We start from the raw sequence: 22447 nt of genomic DNA on the forward strand, positions 1-22447 counted from the left end.
GGAGCCGCCATGTAACCGGCGCCGCCCGGAGCAGAGGCGCGCGGGCACCCCCGGCGACCCGCACGCCATGGGGGACGAGGACGAGGACGAGGGCTGCGCCGTGGAGCTGCGGATCACCGAAGGTGGGGCGGGGGCGGCCGCGGGAGGCGCGGGCCCGGCCGATGGCCGCCGGCGCCGGCCCGGGAGGGGTCATGCACCGGCTGGGCTCATTCGCCCCCTGTGCCCACAGCCAACCTGACAGGGCACGAGGAGAAGGTGAGCGTCGAGAACTTCGAGCTGCTCAAGGTGCTGGGCACGGGAGGTGAGGACCCCCACGGGGCAGGTGTCCCAGGCCTGGGGCCCGCCCGCGCCTGCCTGGGCCAGGGCCAGGCCTCCGGCGATGCCCCCCACCCTTTCCCGGCACGGCCCGCCTTGCCCGCCCCGCCCATCCCTGCCAGGGTTTGCATGCCCACTCCCAGGGACGTGCCTGCTCCCAGGGCGCTCCACACTGACATGGCCCCTCCCCGCAAGGTCCTTCGGGATTTGCCAACACCCTCCAGGGCTTGCAAGCCCTCCCAAGTGATTTGCGCTCCCTACCCCCACCTTCGCCCCCCTCCGCCATGTGGGAGCCTGGTCTCCTAGCTTTGCACACTCCCAGGATTGCACACTCCCCGGGATGGGTTTGCACATCCCTCCCCTGTCCACTCTGCTTGCCTCCCCTGGCATGTGGCATCTGTCCGATCTTCCCCGCGTTTGCACATGTCCCGCCCCCACTTTGCTCTGCTGGCCCTCCCCCCCCCCACCCCCCGGAGCTGGGCGCCTTCCCGCCTGGTTTGCACATCTCCCTGGTTTTGTGGAGCCCCCTCCTGGGCCGCATCCTCCCCTTCCTTGGAAGGCTCTGGCAGCTTTTTGCACGCTTGCCTCTCCCTCGGGTTCCTCGCCCTAGCGCGCACACCCTCCTGGGCTGGCATCACCCTCGCCCCCACGGGTCCGCACCACCCTTCTGCTCACGCTCTACCGTCCGCTGGCTCACGGCTCCCACAGCCTACGGGAAGGTGTTTCTGGTGCGGAAAGCCGTCGGGCACGACGCCGGGAAGCTGTACGCTATGAAGGTGCTGCGCAAGGCGGCCCTGGTGCAGCGCGCCAAGACGCAGGAGCACACACGCACCGAGCGCTCCGTGCTGGAGCTGGTGCGCCAGGCCCCCTTCCTGGTTACGCTGCACTACGCCTTCCAGACGGACGCCAAGCTGCACCTCATCCTGGGTAAGGGTGGGCACCTGCCAGCCTTGGAGGTGGGGCCCCTCAATCAGGGCTGCTTCCCAAAGTCCATTCTGCCCCCCGCCCCCTCCCCTCCCAGACTACGTGAACGGAGGTGAGATGTTCACCCACCTGTACCAGCGCCAGCACTTCAAAGAAGCCGAGGTGCGCGTGTACGGGGGCGAGATCGTGCTGGCCCTGGAGCATCTGCACAAGGTGGGTGAGGCCCTGGGCACCTGGCTACCGCAGAACATGGCACGCACGTGGCAGCCTTGACTGGTGGCCTTGATGGGGCCTGGAACGGCTTTCCCAGGCCTCTCGGGAGGAAGGCCTTAGCGCTGCCTGGGGAGGGGTCCCTTCCTCTGGCACCTCCATGTAGGGGCTTTCCTCCGACAGGGAACTCGGGCTGCCTCCTGGGGCCACACTCACAGAACTTCCTCAAACGGACACCTCATGCCTTGGCTTCCAAGGCCTTCTTGAAATGGGGATCCTCTTTGTAGGCTTTCCTCCCTCTGGGACCTTGGGGCGTGTTTCCGTGGGGTGTCCCCGTGCTGTCCTCTGTCCTTGCTTTTGCATCTTAAATGGCCTTTCCCATCCCATGGCCCAGTCCCTGAGCACACTCCTGCCCCGGACACCCCTTCTCTAGAGGGGGTCCCCTTATCCCGAGCTGGGGCTTGGTGGACGTGGACATGGGCCGTAGAAGGCGGGGACATTGGGGAGGACGCATCAGTGTGTTCTTGCCCCCGCCAGCTGGGTATCATCTACCGAGATCTGAAGCTGGAAAATGTGCTGCTCGACTCCGAGGGCCACATCGTCCTCACAGACTTTGGGCTCAGCAAGGAGTTCCTGACGGAGGAGGTGAGCCAAGGGCAAGGTCGCTGCCTCCGGCACCCCCCCTCACGCCTTCTCCTTCCCGTCTCCTCCTGCTCCACGCCTGGCTCTGCGTTTCTCGCGGCGCAGAGGGACGCAGGCCCGGGTCCTGCGTTCAGGGGGCCCCCTCTGTTCCGACCCTCGCAAGTCCAGCGAGTCCTGCTCTGAGCCTTGGGGACCGCTGGGTGTCCCAACGTGTCCTCTCGCCCTCCCAGAAAGAACGGACCTTCTCCTTCTGCGGCACCATCGAGTACATGGCCCCCGAAATTATCCGCAGCAAGTCGGGGCATGGCAAGGTGGGTTGGCAGGGGAGCGGGTGGGGAGTAGTGGCGGGGTGAGGCGGGGGTGGCCGTGGGCCCTGACCCCGGCTCTGCCCCGGCAGGCTGTGGACTGGTGGAGCCTGGGTATCCTGCTCTTCGAGCTGCTGACGGGGGCCTCGCCCTTCACCCTGGAGGGCGAGAGGAACACGCAGGCGGAGGTGTCCCGGTGCGGGGGACTGGGCGAGGAGGGTGGCTGAGGGGCCTGGGCAGGGTTGGGGAGGGGGCTCGCTGCCCCTGACGCCCCCCCAATCCTCCCAGACGGATCCTGAAGTGCTCCCCTCCCTTCCCCCCCCGGATCGGGCCCGTGGCGCAGGACCTGCTGCAGCGGCTACTTTGCAAAGACCCCAGGAAGCGGCTGGGCGCGGGGCCCCAGGGGGCGCAGGAAGTGAAGAGCCACCCCTTCTTCCAGGTGAGGCTCCTGGCCCTCCCGCACACCTCTATGCACACACCCAGACCAGGCTGCTGCTCTGTGTTGGGGGCCCCTGGAGGGATGGCCTGACACCAGCTGATCTCACTTGATGCCTCCAGGGGCCCCTGCGTGGCTCCGTTGGTTGAGCATCAGACTTTGATTTTGGCCTTGGTCATGATCCCAGGGTCGTGGTATCGAGCCCCACACTGGGTTCTGTGCTGGGCGAGGAGCCTACTTAAGATTGCCTCTCTCTCTCTCTCTCTCTCTCTCCCTCCCTCTGCCCCTCTCCCCCACTCGCATGCTCTCTCTCTCTCTCTCTCAAAAGAGAGGGAGAAAAACCTCCAGATAAAGAAAATGGGTTTGTCTTCTCCCATCTCTAGTGAAACTTGGAAGATGGGTTGGGTCCCCGGGGTAAAGAATGTGGGGCTCATTGACTGGCAGGGCCGGCAGGGGCTTGAGGGATTCATCCCCAGACAGGTTCAGAGAGGGGAGGTGACCCGCTCCGGGTTGCACAGGAAATGGTGTCGTGCTGGGAACAGATTGCGGGATTCCCGCTGGCCCACATCCTAACTCAAAGTCACACGTTTGGCTCTGAGCTTCCTCCCAGGCATTTTGTTCTTTGTTCCTGTCCAGTCCGTGTGCCTGTAACTCAGATGGACAGTTGGTCAGTCGCTTGGGTTTTGTTCACTTGTCAAGAGCACACACAGGTTAAGCGCGGTGCTGGGTGCATTCCGTTTCCCTGTGAGACGGTGCTGGCTCGGGTGCTATGCGTGGCCTGCCTCATTGACTAGCAGGACCTTGTGACACTGAACGCCTCCCGTGTGATGGCTCTTTGCTCGCATTATTTCATGTAACCTTCAGAACCATTCTGATCATCCCCATCTTTACAGACGAGGAAACCGAGGTCCAGAGAGGTTAAGTAATTTGCCTAAGATCACCCAACCAGGAAGTGATGGAGCTCAAATCTAAACCCAGGTCTGGATGACCTGAAGCCCATGCTCTTTTAAAAAAAATTTTGAAAAATGTTTTCGTATTTTTGAGAGAGAGAGACAGAGTGTGAACAGGGGAGGGGCAGAGAGAGAGGGAGACAGAATGTGAAGCAGCTCCAGGCTCTGAGCTCTCAGCATGGAGCCCAACGCAGGGCTTGAAATCACAGACTGTGAGATCATGACCTGAGCCATGGTTAACCGACTGATCCACCTGGGCGCCCCTGAAATCCATGCTCTCAACTGCTGTGTTCTGTTTACACGCGGGTATCAGATTTGCTACTTGTCTGAGATTGTAATAAAAGTGCCTGTTTGTTGGGCACTTATTGTGGGTCAGGCACTCTGTTATCCTTGCTATGAGTGCTATCTTCTAGAATCTTCTCACCAAGTACCTGCCTGGAAAGTCCCTTGGAGATGCTTTCTTAGATAGGAATCCAAGTCTCCACGGTGACGATGTCCCTTTGTGGGGGAAGTGGCTGAGCAGAGGCAGTTTCCTTATGTGAATTCCTCAAGCCCACCCTGAGGATGTGCCCTGGGTGCTCGGAGTAGGTTGACCAGTAATCACACTGGAGAGGCCCTCAGGTCTCCGAGGCCTGGTGCTCAGAAGCAAGGGGTGGTGCACGCCTCAGGCCCCTCTCTCTTTGGTGGGGCACCTAGGTGGCTCAGTCGGTTCAGCTCAGGTCATGATCTCACAGTTCGTGGGTTCGAGCCCCACGTCGGGCTCTGTGCTGACAGCTCAGAGCCCAGAGCCTGCTTCAGATTCTGTGTCTCCCTCTTTCTCTGCCCCTCCCCAGCTCACACTTTGTCTCTCTCTCAAAAATGAATTAAAAAAAAAAAAAAAAAAAAAGACAGCTTCTTCAATGATAGCAATGCCGAGGTCCTGGGGCCAGACCTGGGGCCTTCAAGCCCAAATCTGGCCTCTTGGCTGTGAGTGACAAAAAGTCCAATCTCACATGGTGATATCCCTGGAATAGAGTTTGGCTGCTAAGAACAGAGACTGGAGTGAACTGTGCTGTAGACAAGATAGAGGTGTATGCATGTATGTATGAATGTATGTATGTTTTCACAGAAAAGGTTAGCACGTAGTCTCCATCCCCAGGCTTGCCTCGTGGGCCAAAGTGGCTGCTGGAGCTCTTGCCATTTAGCCTGCTTATCTAGTCAGGAATCAGGAAAAAGGAGGAGAAGGGCAAAATAGGCACGTGCCAACTAGTCACCCTCCTCTTGAGGTTTTTTCTCAGGATTCCTATCTCACAATCACTGCTTATGAGTTATGGGTCACCCCTAAGTGCACCGAAGTTTCTAAAATACATTAGTTATGCCCATTGCTTCCTGAAATAAGATTGGGGCTATGGTACTAAGGAAGACCGGGGGACTGGATGGTTGGGCAGGCACTGAACAGGCTCTGCTACCCTAGCTTAAACATAAAAAGGCGTGTTTTAGCTCCCGGAAGTGAAAAGTCTAAGGAAAAGTGGTCTGACTTCAGGCAAGGCTGCATCCAGGTGCTGGATTTGTCACTAAGAATTTCTTTCTTTGTGTCTTGGCTCTTCTGCATGGGGAGTTCATCATTAGGCCCTGAGGGGGTCCCCAGCAGTTCCAGCCCCATATCCTCCCAGATTTAAGCCCAGTTGGAGAAAGAGATTTGGTTTGCACAGCAATGGTATCGAAAGTCCCAGAATTGACTAAGTGTGATGGAGGGTTGGTTCTGTAAGGGAAACAGGGATTCTGTTATCAGAGGGAGAGAAACACAAGCCTGGGAGGCAGGAAGAACAGCTTTCCACCCAAATGCCAGACTGACCCCTTGCCTCAATGAGGTGCTAGCTGCCAGCGAAGGTGGCCCGAGGGGGCGAGTTTTCACTTCCTACCCTTGACCCCCAGTCTCTTATCCCTTTTCCCCAGGGTCTGGATTGGGCTGCTCTGGCTGCTAGGAAAATCCCAGCCCCATTCCGACCCCAGATCCGCTCAGAGCTGGATGTGGGCAACTTTGCAGAGGAATTTACGCGGCTGGAGCCTGTCTACTCACCCCCTGGCAGCCCCCCGCCTGGGGATCCTCGAATCTTCCAGGTGAGTGAGAGCTCACGGAGCCACAGGTGCCGTGGGGACAGGACGCTGCTGCCAGCCCCGGCCCTGGCTGAGTCCTGGCCCTGCACAGGCCCTGTGCTCTGGCCAGGACTCTGCGTCTCCCTGATGGGGTACCTGGAATTGCCAGTCACATAGCCATGGCAGGACCCGTCTTTGAATCTCATGGTTTAGTTTTGGATTTCATGTTAATTTCCCTTCTACTCCATAGATCTCTTCATTGTTCTCTAAAAGTATCGCTTTAACTATTCAGTTGCTTAGGTGGACAACTGGAAAGAGATCCTCTGTTTATATCGTGGCTTGGCATGTTCCCTTTGCAAATCGCATCATGTTTGTGGAAGCACAGGCCCCCTCCGCTCAATTTTAGAGGCTGAGGCCTGTTGAACAAGTCCAAACTCCTTTGCTCGGCATTCAAGGCCCTGCACGATGTGATCCTTGCTCAGCGCCCTAGCCCCAGTGCTCACCACGGTCCCACTTGGTGCTCTAGCACCTGTGATGAACTTCTCAGAGGTTCCAGAACATGCCACTGTGCCTTTGCACATGCAGTTCCTTCCCCCTGGAGTACCTTCCCCACAGTCCGCCGCCTGGCCAGCCTCCCACTCATCTTCCAAGCAGCGCTGCTCCTGGGTGAATTCTTCCCCACTCCTCTGGTCCTGGGCCGCCCTTTCCTTGCACATTGGTTCTCTGCAGACGGCACCCGCTCTGAGCAGTGTCAGAGTGTATCCTAATGGCCTTGCTGAGCCTCTCCTGGTCTGGAAGCTCCCGGAAGGCAGGGACTGTGTTTAATTTCTGTGTCCCTTTGGCCAGAGTGGGGGCCTGGCCTGTAGGACATGGTCCATAAATATGAAACAAGGATAGGCCAATATGAACCGTAGATGGATCAGTCCCCTCTGTGAGCCTCTCCCAAGTAATGGCTTTGCTGGAACTGTCCCTTAGTGGTCACAGTTCTTTTTTTGTAAATATTTTGTAATGTTTATTTATCTTTGAGAGAGAGAGAGACAGAGCACTAGTAGGGGAAGGTCAGAGAGAGAGAGAGATAGAACCTGAAGCAGGCTCCAGACTCTGAGCTGTCAGCACAGAGCCTGATGCGGGGCTCAAACCCATGAGCCGTGAGATAATGACCTGAGCCGAAGTCAGATGCTTAACTGACTGAGACCCCCCAGGTGCCCAATGTTGTCTCACAGTTCTCATGAGAAAGTTCTTCTGATTCACTGATTCACTGATTCACTGTGAATCAGTGGTTACTTTCATTCACCCATTTCATGATTCAAACATACGGACTGAGCACCTACCATGTGCCAGGTACTGATCTGGGCACCCGGGGGCTGATCAATGACCCTAACGGAAAAGCGGAAAAGTGTAGAGCCTGCGTTCCTGTGTGCAGTGGGGCTGTGTGTTTAGGAGAAAACAATACATCATTAAAATGACCCTTAAGGATCTCTTGAATTGCCTCTTTGTATTTCCCCAGTCGCCCCTCCCCTTGCAGGGGAGGCCAATGTTTGGGTTGAGATGAAGGAATAAAGACTTTTTTGTATTCGGTGGGTAGATTTGAATTCTCATAAGCTAAGTGTGTGTGATGCCAGGCTGTGGCTCTTTTATGCATCGGGTCCATCATTTTCGGGTCACTACACTGTGCCAGATGATGGCCTTGGCACTTGGTGGTCACTGTGACGAGAAGGGGAGAGTCTCAGATTCGTGGGGGGGGGGGACGACACACAGACCTATGTGATCATAGAACAAGCTGGAATAACATGTGCACACATCCTGGGTGCACCAGGGATGCCAAGGCAACGCGCAACATTACCCACTAGGGTCCAGGGTCTTTCCTCGGCCTGCCGCGCCCCTCACCCAGTCTGGGCCTTCCTGGGACTCCATATGCCCTCCATAAGCCCCTATGCCCATCAGCCCCTGACAAACACCCCACCCCTGCAGGGATACTCCTTCGTGGCGCCCTCCATCCTGTTTGACCGTAACAACGCGGTGATGACGGATGTGCTGGAAGCACCTGGCGCTGGAGACCGGCCCGGCCCGGCAGCGGTGGCCCGGAGCGCCATGATGCAGGTGGGTTGGGCCAGGGTGGGAAGTTGCTACTGGGGAGTCTGGGCTCGGGGATTCCAGACCTGGCTTCACCAGGTGCCCGCGGTGTGCCCTCCGTGAGGTTTGGAGCCTCTCCGGGGTGGCGTGTGACGTGGCCGCAAGGCTCCCGGGTACGACCTCTGACGCGCCCCCTTCGCCGCCAGGACTCGCCCTTCTTCCAGCAGTACGAGCTGGACCTGCGGGAGCCCGCCCTGGGCCAGGGCAGCTTCTCCGTGTGTCGCCGCTGCCGCCAGCGCCAGAGCGGCCAGGAGTTCGCGGTCAAGATCCTCAGCCGCAGGTGGGCGGGCCCCTGGTGGGCGGGGCCTGCAAAGACGAGTCCGGGAGGGCGGGGTCGGAGGTCGGCCCAACTGACCCCGCCCGCCTCGCCCCCAGGCTGGAGGGGAACACGCAGCGAGAGGAGGCGGCCCTACGGCTTTGCCAGTCGCACCCCAATGTGGTGAAATTGCATGACGTGCATCACGACCAGGTGACGCTTTCTTGGGCTGGGGCGCAACGCAGGGGCTCAGGAGACTGCCAGGGAGGTGGAATCTGAGGGTAGTAGGGCCGGAGGATCGGGGGATCGGAAGGCGGGGCTGAGGATGGCCAAGGGAACTGAACTTGAGGCGGACGTAGAGGGGGCTAGGATTTAAGGTGGCAAAGGGGCTGAGGTCCGGGAGGCTGTGGCAGTAGAACCTGACGTGGGGCCTAAGTGGGGTTTTTGGGGTGGTGTTAGTTCCGGGCTCGAATAGGGGCGGAGACTGAGGCTAGGGGCGGGGCCCGGCCAGTGGGTGGGGCCCGGCCGGGGTCGAGGTCCGGAGCCGGGACCCAGGTGGTGACCGAGGCCCGCCGCTCCGCCCGCAGCTGCACACGTACCTGGTCCTGGAGCTGCTGCGGGGCGGGGAGCTGCTGGAGCATATTCGCAAGAAGAGGCACTTCAGCGAGTCGGAAGCGAGCCAGATCCTGCGCAGCCTCGTGTCGGCCGTGAGCTTCATGCACGAGGAGGCGGGCGTGGTGCACCGCGACCTCAAGCCGGAGGTGGGCGCCGGCCTTGGGTGGCCGGGGAGGGCCGAGGCGCGGAGGGCTTGTCTCTGACGGCCGCCCCGCCGCCCTCGCAGAACATCCTGTACGCCGACGACACGCCCGGAGCCCCGGTGAAGATCATCGACTTTGGGTTCGCGCGGCTGCGGCCGCAGAGCCCCGCGGGGCCCATGCAGACGCCCTGCTTCACGCTGCAGTACGCAGCCCCCGAGCTGTTGGCGCAGCAGGGTTACGATGAGTCCTGCGACCTCTGGAGCCTCGGCGTCATTCTGGTATGAGACGGGGTCCCCAGGAGGGTGCAGGGGGCCCCGAGCCTGGGTTCCGAGGGCTTCTCGACGCGGGCCAACAGGGCCCCCTCCGAGGCGGAGGACAGGGGTCATCATGGTGGGGGCGGCAGGGTTTGCTCAGAGGCTTGGCTTAGAGGTCACCCTGATGCAGAGGCGGGGTTGCTCTGGTGCTGGGGTCAGGGCATCCGAGTACTAGGGGTTGGAGGTCAGGGTTCATCATCACGCAACGGCCTCCGGAGTTACCTTCATGGAGAGAGGGTGAATGGTCCTGGGGGTGGGTGGGCTGAGTCGGCCTCCTGGCCTCTCTCGGCCCTGCAGCCCCGACCGGTCTCCCTTTTCCCTCCACCTGCCCAGTACATGATGCTGTCGGGGCAGGTCCCCTTCCAGGGGGCTTCAGGCCAGGGCGGGCAGAGCCAGGCGGCAGAGATCATGTGCAAGATCCGCGAGGGGCGCTTCTCCCTCGACGGAGAGGCCTGGCAGGGCGTGTCTGAGGAAGCTAAGGAGCTGGTCCGAGGTGCGGAGCCGGCGGGGGGCGGGGGGAGGGTCACGGATCGTGGCTGGGGAGGGGGCGGCCATGGGGTCGTGATGGGTTAAGTGTTCGGTCTCGGGGACCGGTCCGGGAGGAGAGTGGGGCTCTTGGGATGTCGCTGGGGCCCAGCTTCGACACTTCCCTGCCCTGCCTCCAGGGCTTCTGACGGTGGACCCCGCCAAGCGGTTGAAGCTCGAGGGGCTGCGGGGCAGCTCATGGCTGCAGGACGGCAGCGCGCGCTCCTCGCCCCCACTCCGGACGCCGGACGTGCTGGAATCCTCGGGTCCCGCTGTGCGCTCGGGGCTCAACGCCACCTTCATGGTGAGGGGCGGGGCCCGTGGGAGGCGGGCGGACGGGCTGGAGGGGCGGGGCCTCCGAGAGGCGACGCCCTCCGAGCCCAGCTAGGCGAGGCCAACCGAGTACTGACCTCTGGGGTCGGCGCCTTGACCTTTGGGGGAGGCTTCGGGCCAACCACGTGTTGGCCTTGATCTAGTGGGATGCGAGGGAGAGTCCAGGATGGGGGCCGAAGCTAGGACCTAGAAGTCGGGGGGCGGGGGGGGTGCGGCAGGTGGTGGTGGGGGACTCAGCTCCGCCTTTCCGCCAGGCCTTCAACCGCGGCAAGCGCGAGGGCTTCTTCCTGAAGAGTGTGGAGAACGCGCCCCTGGCCAAGCGGCGGAAACAGAAGCTGCGGAGCGCCGCCACCTCCCGCCGCGTCTCCCCTGCGCCCGCCGCCCCGAGCAGGGCCCCTGCCGCCAAAGGAGCCCCCAGACGAGCCAACGGCCCCCTGCCCCCCTCCTAGCCCCCGCCACAGTAACCTCCCTTCCCCTACGGGGGCTGTGACCTGGGAGCCTCCGGTATTGGCTCCGCCCCATCCCCAGGGATCGCCCTTCCCACCCCTTCCCCCCACCCCACTCCCAGACAGAGCAGAAGTATTTTTATAAGCAGAGAATTTTTTATGTCTTACCGGATAGAGTTCGAGACGCAGGGAGGGAGGGGCCTCTGCCAGGATAGCCCCTCATCTGGCAGAAGATGCTTCTCCTGGGGGGGGGGGGAAGGGGGGTGGTGCTCCGGCAGGAAAGGGCTCCTCCCCCATTTCTACGCACTGACTTGCCGAAGGGAGAAACTGGGACCTCTCCCGTGCCCTCCTCTGAGGCCCTGCTCTTGGGAGGGGGTGCCCCTCTCGCTGTCACTTTAAGGACTGTCTGTGCAATCATGTCCACCAAAGACCTGTGTTGGGGGGGTGGAGTTCAAGGAGAGGCCCTGGGGGAGCTCTGAAGCATTTCTGCCTCACTTTATGTCACCTGCTTCTCCCCGATGGGGGCTAAGTTAGGACGAAGGCCACCCCAAAAAGGGGAGGCCCCTTCTCACCACACCCCCCCAACCCCCCTCGGCACAGCTGCCCCTGGCTGGGGGCAGGGCCTTGAGGGTCTGGGCTGGGCACTGGCAGTCACTGCCTCAGCCCATCCAGGCTGTGCCTTTGACTTTAAAATAAAAGTCCATCCAGTGCTGTGTGCAGGAGGTCTGTGTGTGTGTGTGGACGGTGTGTGGGGCAAATAGATTTCCAGCCAGGGGAGCCTGGGGCCTCAGAGAGGAGGGACAGGGCAGACTGTCCATACTCTTTGTCCCTGACTTTTGGACCGAGCTGCGGGATGGCCAAACAGTCCTCAAGGCTTGTATTTGGACAGCTCTGCCATGGATCACTTGGGATTCTCTTGGTTGTAGTCACAGAAAGCCCAACTTACACTTAAACTTGAGAGGAGTGGGAGTTTTAGGCTCTTAACAACTACACGGTGCAGCGGTAGCTTCAGGCAAGGTCTGATCTGGACACAAACATGTAGACCAGGACCCAGTTTCCCGGTCGCAACTTTTTATTCTGTTTTCTTGGTGTCACAGTCTGGAGCATTTTCCTTTTGGCTCCAGGATGGGTGCCACAGACTGGTGATCAAGAAAGGGTTTTATTTTTCCCTATGGAAATCCCAAGATGAACTCTGATTGGATCCACTTAAGGTCGTGTGTCCACCGTGGACCGCTCACTGTGGCCAGAGGTGCAGGGTGCTGCTTGCCTTCGATCTGGATCATGGGCTCCCCTCTGGAAGCTCACTGGGTGGAGAGCAGGAGAAGGGGTGGGTCAGCTGGACCGAGCTTGGCGGCTGTCAGTGAGGGAGGGAGGGAGCGAGGGGAGCAGCCCATATGCACGGCCCTCAAAGCCTTCAGAGTGGCGCCTCTCTCCCTCCCTGCTGTGTGATCCCTGCTAGGTGGTTGTGGCCATAGGACAATTGTGGGCCCGGTATCTTTGTGGGCACCCCAGGTCAGGGTGCAGAGAGCTTTACCCCAGGGTTGTCCGGACGTTACCCCTCTAGATGCCTCCAAGCCACCTCTTCCCATATTACCCTCTGGGGTCATCGCATGGGGGACCTTCCCTTCCCATTCTGAGGTTTGCCTCTTACAGAGGGAAGTACTGGAAGATAGGAACCGGGAGATGCTGAAGTCGGGGCAAAGCCGGTGGGGGGGGGCCACTGGGGCAGGTGGGGTCCCATGAGTGTAGATCAAGGGCAGTTGGGTGCGGGACCTCCATCTGTGTCCCATCCTGTAGGTATGAGAGAGGAAGGAAGGGCCCAGGAGAAGGTCCTGGACCAGGACCTGACACACTCACATGACTGTTAAGACCCGCAAGTGAACAGATGTGATGCCACGGTCATTCAGTCATGAACTATTTACTGAGATCTGCTGAGCATTCACTGTGCAGGGAAGGTCCCCAACATGCTTCATGGATCATCCCCCAGATGCCTCCTGGCTAGTTTGCAAGAAAAGCATCACTTTGTTTAAGAGATGACAAAAGTGAGCTGCAGTGAAGGTCAGCACCTTGCTCAAGGTCACTCAACGAGATGTGCATTTGATCCCTGTGGTCTGATTCCAGAATTCCTTCGACCCCAAGAATTCCACTGTGAGCGTGGGCTTTAATTTTACCCCAATGTGATGTTTCCATTGTTGAAAACTTTTTTTTAATAAATGTTTTATGATTTATTTTTGAGAGAGAGAGAGAGTATGAGTGGGGGGGAGGGGTGGAGAGAGAAAGGGGACAGAGGATCCAAAGTGGGCTCCATGCTGACAGCAGTGAGCCTTACGTGGGGCTTGAGCCCGTGAACCCCGAGGATCGTGACCTGAGCAGAAGTTAGAAGCTCGACAGACTGAGGCACCCAAAAACTTTGTTTCTATCACAAGCGATGTAGAGAGAAACATGTTTGTACACAAATCTGTGCATTTGAAAATAGTTTTATTGAGATATAATTCATATCACGTCTTATTCACCCATTTAAGAGTGCAACTCAGTGATTTTTTAGCACACTCAGAGTTGTGTAGCCAGGACAGGAGTCTAATTTTAGAACACTTTTCACCTCCATAGGAAACTCCCCATTTCTTCTCAACCCTCCGGCCCAAAGCAGCCCCTTATCTAAGTCCCGTCCTTCTCTATATTTTGATATACATTTTGAAATATACTTCCTTTTTTTTTTTAAAAAAATGTTTTATTTATTTCTAGGAGAGAGAGAGAGACAGCGTGAGCAGGGGAGGGTCAGAGAGAGAGGGAGTCAGAGACTCTGAAACAGGCTCCAGGCTCTGAGCTGGCAGTCAGCATAGAGCCCGATGCAGGGGTCGAACCCGCGAACCGCGAGATCATGACCTAAGCGAAAGTCGGACGCTTAACTGACTAAGCCACCCAGGCGCCCCTTGAAATATACTTTCAAACAACCCTTCATAGATACTGTACTGGCCTATAGTCACAGCAGTGGGACATGGAAATGTCCCATTCATTCTATGCACTGGGCATTATTATGTAAAAGCCTTTGCTAGTTTCATGGTTAAGGGTTTCTCATCTTCAGTTCCCTTACTCTGTTATCCCAAGCAACTCACCCTAAGAAAGAGGTCTTCTTGCCTCATTTCTTGGGTGAAGAAACCAGGCTTTAGAGGATGGGGGTAACCCCGAAGGGGGAAGCCTGGTGGGGCTGGAAAGGGCTGGGGCTCAGAGTCATGAGCCAGCCTTGCTCTGCCTCTGCCCTGTGTGGTCGGGCAGTCTGCAAGGGGGAACAGGTGTGACTTGAGTCATAGACTGGGCAGAGGTGGGGGAGAGGGTGGCCACAAGCAGGGAGGCCAGGAGGCCAGAGGCAAGTTATGAGAACCTGCAGTCTGGCAGCCTGCTTTGACACCTTGACTTTGGCCTCCGACCAGGCCGGCCTTAACATGGATGCTGAATCAGAAGAGCAGACTGGCCTCATCCTCCTGGGCCTCTATTCCACTCCAAAAAAAAAAAAAAAAAAAAAAAAAAAATTTCGTTCATTTATTTCCTAAGGAATCTCTACACCCAACATGGGACTCGAACTCACAACCCTGAGATCAAGAGTCACACACTCCACGGACTGAACCAGCCAGGCCCCCGCCTCTATTCCACTCTTAAAATGGCTTCGGGAGCAGGCTTGGGCTCCTGGTTCTATTACTGTCCTGATATTCCTGAGAGCCCGGACAGCCCCATAAACATTCATTTCCCTTCACATCACTATTAACGAAGTAGGTTTAAATTTTTTTTCAATGTTTTATTTATATTTGAGAGATAGAGAAAGTGTGTGCATGCGCGGAGGGGTAGAGAGAGAGGGAGACACAGAATCTGAAGCAGGCTCCAGGCTCCAGGCTGTCAGCACAGAGCCCGATGTGGGGTTTGAACCCACGAGCAGTGAGATTATGACCTGAGCCGAAGTCAGACGCCCAAACGACTGAGCCACCTCAGAGCTGCTTAATGAGCTACTGTCGGAACCGAAGTCAGGGTTGTAATGTTTCATCAGTGCCCCGTGCAAATACTGCTGGACTCTGGGCAAGTTGCCCCTCCCTAATGCTCCCTGGGGCTCTCAACAAGAACATTCCACAGTAACCGAGTAGGGATTGTAAACGGACTATGTGTGCCTGTGCCTACAGACTTGGTTTTTGGGGGGCCGGCACATGTTTTAAAGTGAGAAGGTGCGGGGGCACCTGGGGAGCTCAGTCGGTTAAGCATCCGACCCTTGGTTTCTGCTCAGGTCACGACCTCAGGGTTGGTGGGATCGAGCCCCGCATCAGGCTCTGCGCTGGCAGTGTGGAGCCTCCTTGGGGTTCCTTCTCTCTGCCTCTCCTTCTGCCCCCGCCCCTACTCCCCATGCGCTTGTGTGTATGCTCTCTCTCTCTCTCTCTCTGTCTCTCAAAATAAATAAACAATAATGAACCTTAAAAACAATAAAATGAGAAAATGCATGCAAAAGTCTCGATGTTTGACTTTTATTGATAAATTGGAAGGGCCGGCAGCCCGGGGGAGGTCTTCCTGCGTGGCCAGATGGGCAGGTGCAGTCACGTGGCCCCCACAGAGAAGGGGTCTGCTTTCCAGTCCCCACTGCTCCCCAGGGCTCACACCGGCTCTGTCCCTCATCTATCCCCCTGGCCTGTCTAGGTGTTTGGGTTTGCAACCCTCCCACATTCACTGCTGCACAAAAATGGGGTCTGTGAAAGGCAGAGAGGCTTGCCTTTTTCGTTGTTGTTTCATAATTTAAAGTTTTGGTTTACATTTGGGAAAAAGATATAAACACACGATTCACAATTCAAAGGATGCAATCGAATACACAGTGAAAAAATGTCCTTCCCCGTGCTCGCCCACAAGTGCCCGTGTTACCAGTTCTTGTGTTCTTTCAGGCATGTTTTGTATCTAGTCCCACTAATGTAATCTGTGTAGATGATCAAGAAAAATTCACCTTAGGGCCGTCTGGGTTGCTGCGGCAGCGGAGAGGCTGACTCTTGGGTCTCAGCTCAGGTCTTGCTCTGAGGGTGGTGAGTTCAAGCCCCGCGTGGGGCTCTGTGCTGGGCGTGAAGCTTACGTAAAAAAAAAAAAAAAATTCACCTTCATTGAATGTTAATTTTAGAAAAAAATTCGGAAATACTAAAAGGAAAACATGAAAACTATTGGTGGCGTTGCTCATAGATAATCTCCTTAGTTAATATTCTGATGCCCTCAGGATGCCTGGGTGGCTCAGTCGGTTGAGCATCCGACTTCGGCTCAGGTCATGATCTCATGGTTTGCGGGTTCGAGCCCTGCATTGGGCTCTGTGCTGACAGCCAGCTCAGAGCCTGGAGCCTGTTTCAGATTCTGTGTCTCCTTCTCTCTCTGACCATCCCCTGCTCACACTGTCTCTCTCTCTCTCTCAGAAATAAATAAAACAATTTAAAAAATTAAAAAAATATTCTGATGCACTCACATCCAGATTTTTCTGAGATTTTTCTTTCTTTTGTTATATAGTTTATTCTTTTAAAGATTTTATTTTATTATTTAATGTTTATTCATTTTTGAGAGAGAGAGAGAAAGAGAGAGGAGGTGGACGGGCAGAGAGAGAGGGAGACTGAGGACCTGAAGCAGGCTCCCTGCTGTTAACACAGAACACTACCATGTTCTGTCTGTCTGTCTCTCTCAGAAATAAACATTAAAAAAATTACAAAAAATTTCGGGGAGTATATCATGATTTATTTAGGCTGTTCTCCAATCTTGGCTACTTGGGTGTTTTTCATTTCTTGTTTTTAATTTTATTTTTATCTTTGATGTTTATTTAGTTTTGAGAGAGAGAGAGAGAATGCGAGCAGGGGAAGGGCAGAGAGAGAGGGAGACGCAGAATCTGAAGCAGGCTCCAGGCTCTGAGCTGTCAGCACAGAGCCTGACGTGGGGCTCGAACTCATGAACCACGAACTCATGACCTGAGCCGAAGTGGGATGCTTAACAGACCGAGCCACCCAAGCGCTCCTATTTTATTTTTAAATTATTATTTAAAAAATGTTTTCATTTGACTTTATTATTATTTTTTTTTGAGAGAGAGCGCACTTGTGCACACATGCGAGCGGGGGAGGGGCAGAGAGCGAGGTAGAGAGAGAGAGCCTCAAGCAGGCTCCACGCCCAGTGTCGAGGCTGCCGCGGAGCTCAGTCTCATGACCCTGAGATCATGGCCTGAGCCGAAACCAAGAGTTGGACGCTTAACCCACCGAGCCGCCCGGGCGCCCCTAGTTTCTTGCCATTTTAAAAAGTGTTGCCACGAACATCCTTTGCCTACATCTTTGCTCACCTGCCCAAATATTTCCGGAGGGTACATTTCTCATGGGTGAGTTATTGTGCTGAAGGCTGTGCCCGTACCTGCACATCTAAAGGCTGTCGGTGTATTCGCTCACCTTGCCCTTCAGAAGGATCCCGTCTCTGACTTACAGCAGCCCCGGAAGATCCAAGATGCGCTGCCTCCCTGAAAACCAAACGAGGGGTCTCAGCAGCCCAGGGTGTCCCTGCCTGGCGGTCTGCGCTTGTCTTGGGAGAAGTCCTGGAGGTCGCCAGGGGGCCACTCCTTCTGCCTGGGGTCTGGCTGGGCCGTGATGGGGCGGGGGAGGGGAATGTGGCCCATGAGCAGGTGATGGGAAGCCCCTTCGTGTCTCCCCTCTATGCCAGGGTGGGTTGGGGGTGTCTGTGTGGAGAAGGTGGAGGGTGAGCCCCGTGGAGTCCCCAGGGAGCTGGCACGCGCTGAGGGCTGGTGGCGCCTGGGACCGCGTGGCCTGCGGGTGAAGTGGGGCGGGGGGGGGGGTGCCCCCCAGGCGGAGCGGCAGGGAGGCTAGCAGGTGCTGGCCAGGTGCCCGGCACACCATGCGCCCGCCACAAATGCAGCTTAAGTCGAAAGGAAAAATTAAGAGAAGCCATGGAAAAGCGGGGTCGGCTCAGGCACGCCAGCGACAGAGGCCCGTGTCCAGGCAAGACCTGGGGTGTGCTCCTCCCAGCGCTCCAGGCCCTCCCTGCCCGTGATGCTGTCACCTCCCTGCGGTGTGAGGCCCCGAGGGGCGCCCCTCCCCCAACGCCCCCTCCCCCGGGGGTGGGGTGCCCTCGCTCTCCGTTTTCCTGACATGACCTGGTGTCAGCAGTTTGAGAACCAACCAACCAGCTGGGACAGAGGTGGTGGTGGTGGGAACGCACCTTGGTGAGTGTGAGCACACGAATGTGTGAGCGCGTGAGTGTACGAGTGCGAGTCAGTACACGCGTGCGTGAGTGTGAGGGCGTGTTTTGCGTGAGCACACGAGTGTGAGGATGGGCATGCACTGCGCTTGTGAAGGTGCAGAGGTGTGTCAGCACAGATGTTTGGGGGGTGTGGGAGTGTGTTGTGTGCCGTGCGTGTGTGGGTGTGAGGATGTGTGTGAGTTTGTGTGTGTGTGTGTGAGTGTGTGTGAGCAGAGTATGTGTGCGGGGCGAGTGAGACCGTGGGAGCGGGGATGAGTGTGATGTGTGCGCGTACGTGTGCTCTCACTGGGCACTCTCCCGGAGGCCCGGAGCCCGGGGTGAGAGCTTGGTGGCAAATACTTTATTGTTCTAGTTTGTGCCCCTCCCCCACGAGGACCAATTCCTGGTGGAGCCTTACTAACCCCCCCTCCCCCCCGGGGATCTTTGCGATTGAGACTGGAGGTGGGGGGGGAGGGGTGGGGTGGGGGGGTGGGAGGGTAGGGACAGACTCTCACCCCCGGTGGGGCCAGGCCTGGCCGCAGCTGCACAGGAGAGCTAGAATGCCAAGCCTGAGCCTCTCTGGGCCTCAGTAACCTTATCCGCGAAATGGGGAGAATCCTACTTGCAACCTCAAGGGGTTGTCTGAAGGCTCCATGGAAAGCACAGACATCACCAGGAGCGCTCTCAGGTGTCATTGAGTGCTGGTGATGGCCCACGGTGTTGGCTGTCGAGGTGGCAGAGGGTGGCGGGGCTTCCCAGGGTGAGGCAGGAGGCCACCGCTGTCACAGACCCTGGCCAGCTGTCGCATGACAGCGCGTGCCTGCCCGTGAGCACCGGGCACATCTTCATGGAAGGAAAAGCCTGGCTTCTTCCTTGCGTAAAGAGTGTCTGGGGTCCAGACAGCCACTCCTTTCAGGTTCCTGCTGAGCTCCCAGGTGAGGACCTTGCAGCGGGACAGGCAGGGAGACTGACTTCCGGACGGCACGCCTCCCCGCAGCCCTGCCTTCAGCCGCCGCCCTGCTGGTGGTGATGGGGAGGGTGGGTGGGTGGTGCCCGCCCGGCTGTGTGGGTTTGCTGCAGGCCATGTGCAGACAGCAGCCCCCGGGCCGGGGCTTCGCCTGTTCGCCTCTGGGGCCCCCACTCCCTCCGACTCTCCCTGGGGTCCTGGGGGGGTGCAGCCATGCTCATGGAGAGACTCTGGGTCGCCTGAACCCCCTGGCCAAATGGCAGCCCGGGGTGCCTCCAGGAGGAGGTGTGGGTGGGTTCCTGGCCCTTCTATGTCCAGAAATTCCGAATTTCTGGGGCGGGGTCCGGAATCTGTCTTTGTTGCAAACTTCCCTGTTCGAGCCACGGGTCTCATCAACTTTCTGAGCTGTCTGGCAGGGGAGACTGAGGTACAGGGAGGGAAGGGACCTACCCACAGTCACAGGGCTGCAGAAGGGCAAGGCCAGGTCTTCCTTCTACTGGAGGGAGGGGATTCCTTGGAGTAAGGGGTGTCTGGTGCACTTCCTCCCTCCCCCACACCCCCAGATCCTCTGCAAGGTCCTTTCCTGCCCAGCGGGGCCAACAGGTGCCTGCCTGCCGGCTGACCTCTCTGCAAAGCTGCGACAAGGCAGACTTCCGGGGATCCCTGGACAGGACAGGACGGGAGCGAGGAGAACCCGAATAGGCACCGACGGGTCAGCAGAGGGGAGGCCTTTCTCCCCGGAAGCAGCCCCAGGCGCGAAGCAGACTCTGTGGCTCAGAGCTCTTCACAGGGGCCCCCCTGCCTGCCTCTCCCCTGGCCGAGGCTTGGAGGTTCACATCAGAGGATTCTCGTCTGAGAGAAGCCAGAACCAGATGAAATGTCTTTAGTTCTTTAGTCGCAAGAGGAAGCACTTTCTGGAGATTTCCCTCAACAGCACAAGAATGAGAATGATGCTGGGGTGCCTGGGGGGCTCCGTCGGTTAAGCAATCGACTTCAGCTTGCGTCATGATCTTGCAGTTTGTGAGTTCGAGCCCCACATCCGGCTCTGTGCTGATGGCTCAGAGCCTGGAGCCTGCTTCCAATTCTGTATCTTTCCCCCGCCCCCCTCTGCTCCTCCCCCACTCACTCTCTCCCCATCTCTCCTTGTCAAACATAAACATTAAAAAAAAAAAAGAATGGGGGCGCCTGGGTGGCTTAGTCGGTTGAGCGTCCGACTTTCGCTTAGGTCATGATCTCGCGGTTCGTGGGTTCGAGCCCCGCGTCGGGCTCTGTGCTGACTGCCAGCTCAGAGCCTGGAGCCTGTTTCAGTCTGTGACTCCCTCTCTCTCTGCCCCTCCCCTGCTCAAGCTCTGTCTCTGTCTCAGGGATCCTGGCCTTAGGACCCAGGTCTCTGGACTCTAGACCCTGAGCTCTTGATCACCATGTTTTCTCCTACCTTTAAGACATTTCCAGGGGCGCCTGGGTGGCTCAATTGGGTTAAGCGTCCGACTTCGGCTCAGGCCGTGATCTCGTGGTTGGTGAGTTGGAGCCCTGGAGCCTGCTTCTGATTTTGCATCTCCCTCTCTCTCTCCCCTTCCCCCATTCATGCTCTTTCTCTCTCTGTCTCTCAAAAATGAATAAAAGTTAAAAAAAAAAAAAGGTATTTCCTTCCAACGGAGGTGGAGTTTTGCCTTCCTTGTCTGGAAGTGTTAGCTTTCTTTGCATGAGGGTCTGGGGCTTGCCTCGGCCTGCAGAGCCGAAAGCACCAGAAATACCAGCTCTGGGCTTTCTATGGGAGGCAGGCATGCCAGCAGCCTTTTTTTTTTTTTTTTTTTAACGTTTATTTATTTTTGAGACAGAGAGAGACAGAATGTAAGCATGGGAGGGCAGAGAGAGAGGGAGACACAGGATCCGAAGCAGGCTCCAGGCTCTGAGCTGTCAGCACTGAGCCCCGTGTGGGGCTTGAACCCATGAGCCAAGAGATGATGACCTGAGCTGGAGTCAGGCGCCTAGCTCTTCAAAGGAGGCCGACTCAGCAGGAAGGCATGTCCTTTTACCCTTGCTCCTTTCCACTCTCTGCTGCCTGGAATGTGGATGCAATTTCTGGCGCTAAACTAACTGTTTTGGGATCGTGAGGTGACTTCAAGGACGGAAACCTCATGTTAATGGTGGCGGAGAGCGGGAGGGAGGAGCCTGGGTCATCGGTGGCTATGGAGCTGCTGTGTGAACCCTGGACAAGGCCTCTCTTTACACGAGAGGAAAATTTAGCCTCAATTTCGTCCTAGCCACTGTTATTTTGGTTCTCTGGTACTCGTCATCGGGTGGAGAGTTCTTAACTGACACCAAAGGCTTTGAGCACAGCTGGTGCCTCCTTCCCACCTGTGGTCACGAGGAAAGAGGAGTTTAAAGCAGATGTCGTTGGGGCTCCCTAGGTGTCCATAAAGGGCGGCAGAGCCTGCTGTTTCAGGCCAAGGGCCTTGTGTTAGCCTGGTCCTTTTTGTAGGAATGGACACGTGGTGATTTCATCTCTTAGGACTGGAGGACTAGGTGCAGATGTTTGGTGCAGGGGTGCCCAGGGAGAGGAAGGGCGGAGGAGTGGCGGAGGGAAGCGTGCAGTGACGCCGAGGCTTGTGACCTGTTTCTGAGAGAGGTGGTGAGCCTCCTGGGTGACGCAGGACAGCACAGCCACGGGGCGCCCACAGCACCTTGCATTTCCCAGCCCGGCCTGATCCTGACTCTGTGGGTCAGGCTGGCTGGGAACACCAGGGGTGGCCCGATGGCTAGCGCGGGTGGGTGGGTGTGGCTTGGGGGTGGGGGGAGATGGGGGTAAGATAAGGGGTTAGAGTGGGGGCTGCTTTCCTGGGGGGTCGGGCCAGCAGAGGCAGGGGACACAAATAAGACAAGGTCACGGTGGAAGACAGGTTTGGGCTTGTACCTGAGCGCACCCAAGGGCGCTGAGGGGGAACCGAGGCCGTGTGGGTGCGCAGCCGGGCTCGAAGAAGCGTGGCAGTTTAAACATGGATCTAGGGAGACCTCATTTGTAGCCCCAGGCAGCTGAGCAGGTTACCCTGGGAGTTAAGACTCTGATGAACTTAATTAACATCATAAATCCTGCTGGGCTCCCAGCGCTATAGCCTTCTCACTTACCCTTCACTAACCTGGTTTCAGCAACTGCTTCATAGACAATCGTGAAGTTCACGGTCCTCCTTACTATCCTGGAGCTCACCCTGGATTTTCTCAGTCTGTTCAGGATCTGCTTATCGAATCAGCAATTCAGTCAAATGGATTTAAAGGCATATTCAACTTCTTTTTCTTCTTTTTTTAAAAAATATTTTATTTATTTCTGAGAGAGAGACACAGCGTGAGCAGGGGAGGGTCAGAGAGAGGGAGATGCAGAATCCGAAACAGGCTCCAGGCTTGAGCTAGCTGTCAGCACAGAGCTCGACGTGGGGCTCGAACCCACAAACCGCGAGATCATGACCTGAGCCGAAGCTGGGCGTTCAATCGACTGAGCCACCCAGGCGCCCCTATACAACTTTCTTTTTAAAAAAACAAAAACTTCTATGTCTGTCTAAACAGCTCTGTCAGCAGCCATTGGGCCAAAGACTTCGTTCTCAGAAACATCCCTTTGGCAGTTGATGCCTTTAA

The 22447-nt window shown here is 57.2% G+C and overlaps 1 protein-coding gene across 3 annotated transcripts; it reads left to right on the forward strand.

The window, feature by feature from the left end:
- Nucleotides 1-11340, forward strand: RPS6KA4 (ribosomal protein S6 kinase A4). 3 transcript variants are annotated; one of them, XM_039244900.1, is made up of 17 exons: nt 1-122; nt 230-301; nt 1024-1242; nt 1337-1452; nt 1987-2094; nt 2322-2402; nt 2489-2592; nt 2685-2835; nt 5718-5882; nt 7830-7958; nt 8138-8271; nt 8367-8460; nt 8835-9008; nt 9089-9283; nt 9653-9812; nt 9985-10148; nt 10432-11340. In XM_039244900.1, the coding sequence occupies exons 1-17, from the start codon at nt 68-70 to the stop codon at nt 10624-10626; spliced, it is 2316 nt and encodes a 771-aa protein (XP_039100831.1). In that variant the 5' UTR covers nt 1-67; the 3' UTR covers nt 10627-11340. The 3 variants fall into 3 exon arrangements, with proteins under 3 accessions (XP_039100831.1, XP_039100832.1, XP_039100833.1); XM_039244901.1 differs by having other exon boundaries at nt 2489-2584; nt 2740-2835; XM_039244902.1 differs by having other exon boundaries at nt 87-122; nt 230-255.
- Nucleotides 11341-22447: the final 11107 nt, after the last annotated feature.

This window comes from Hyaena hyaena, unplaced genomic scaffold, assembly GCF_003009895.1.
Source record: "Hyaena hyaena isolate Hyena2069 unplaced genomic scaffold, ASM300989v1 scaffold_248, whole genome shotgun sequence".
Classification (NCBI taxonomy): Eukaryota; Metazoa; Chordata; class Mammalia; order Carnivora; family Hyaenidae; genus Hyaena; species Hyaena hyaena.

What these genes read in the sequence shown, in the direction of transcription:
- RPS6KA4 (XM_039244900.1), top strand. Translation starts at nt 68, where the DNA reads ATGGGGGACGAGGACGAGGACGAGGGCTGCGCCGTGGAGCTGCGGATC. An exon ending in GCAAGTCGGGGCATGGCAAG is followed by an intron (nt 2,403 to 2,488) that starts GTGGGTTGGCAG and finishes CTGCCCCGGCAG; the next exon opens with GCTGTGGACTGGTGGAGCCT. An exon ending in ATGACGTGCATCACGACCAG is followed by an intron (nt 8,461 to 8,834) that starts GTGACGCTTTCT and finishes CTCCGCCCGCAG; the next exon opens with CTGCACACGTACCTGGTCCT.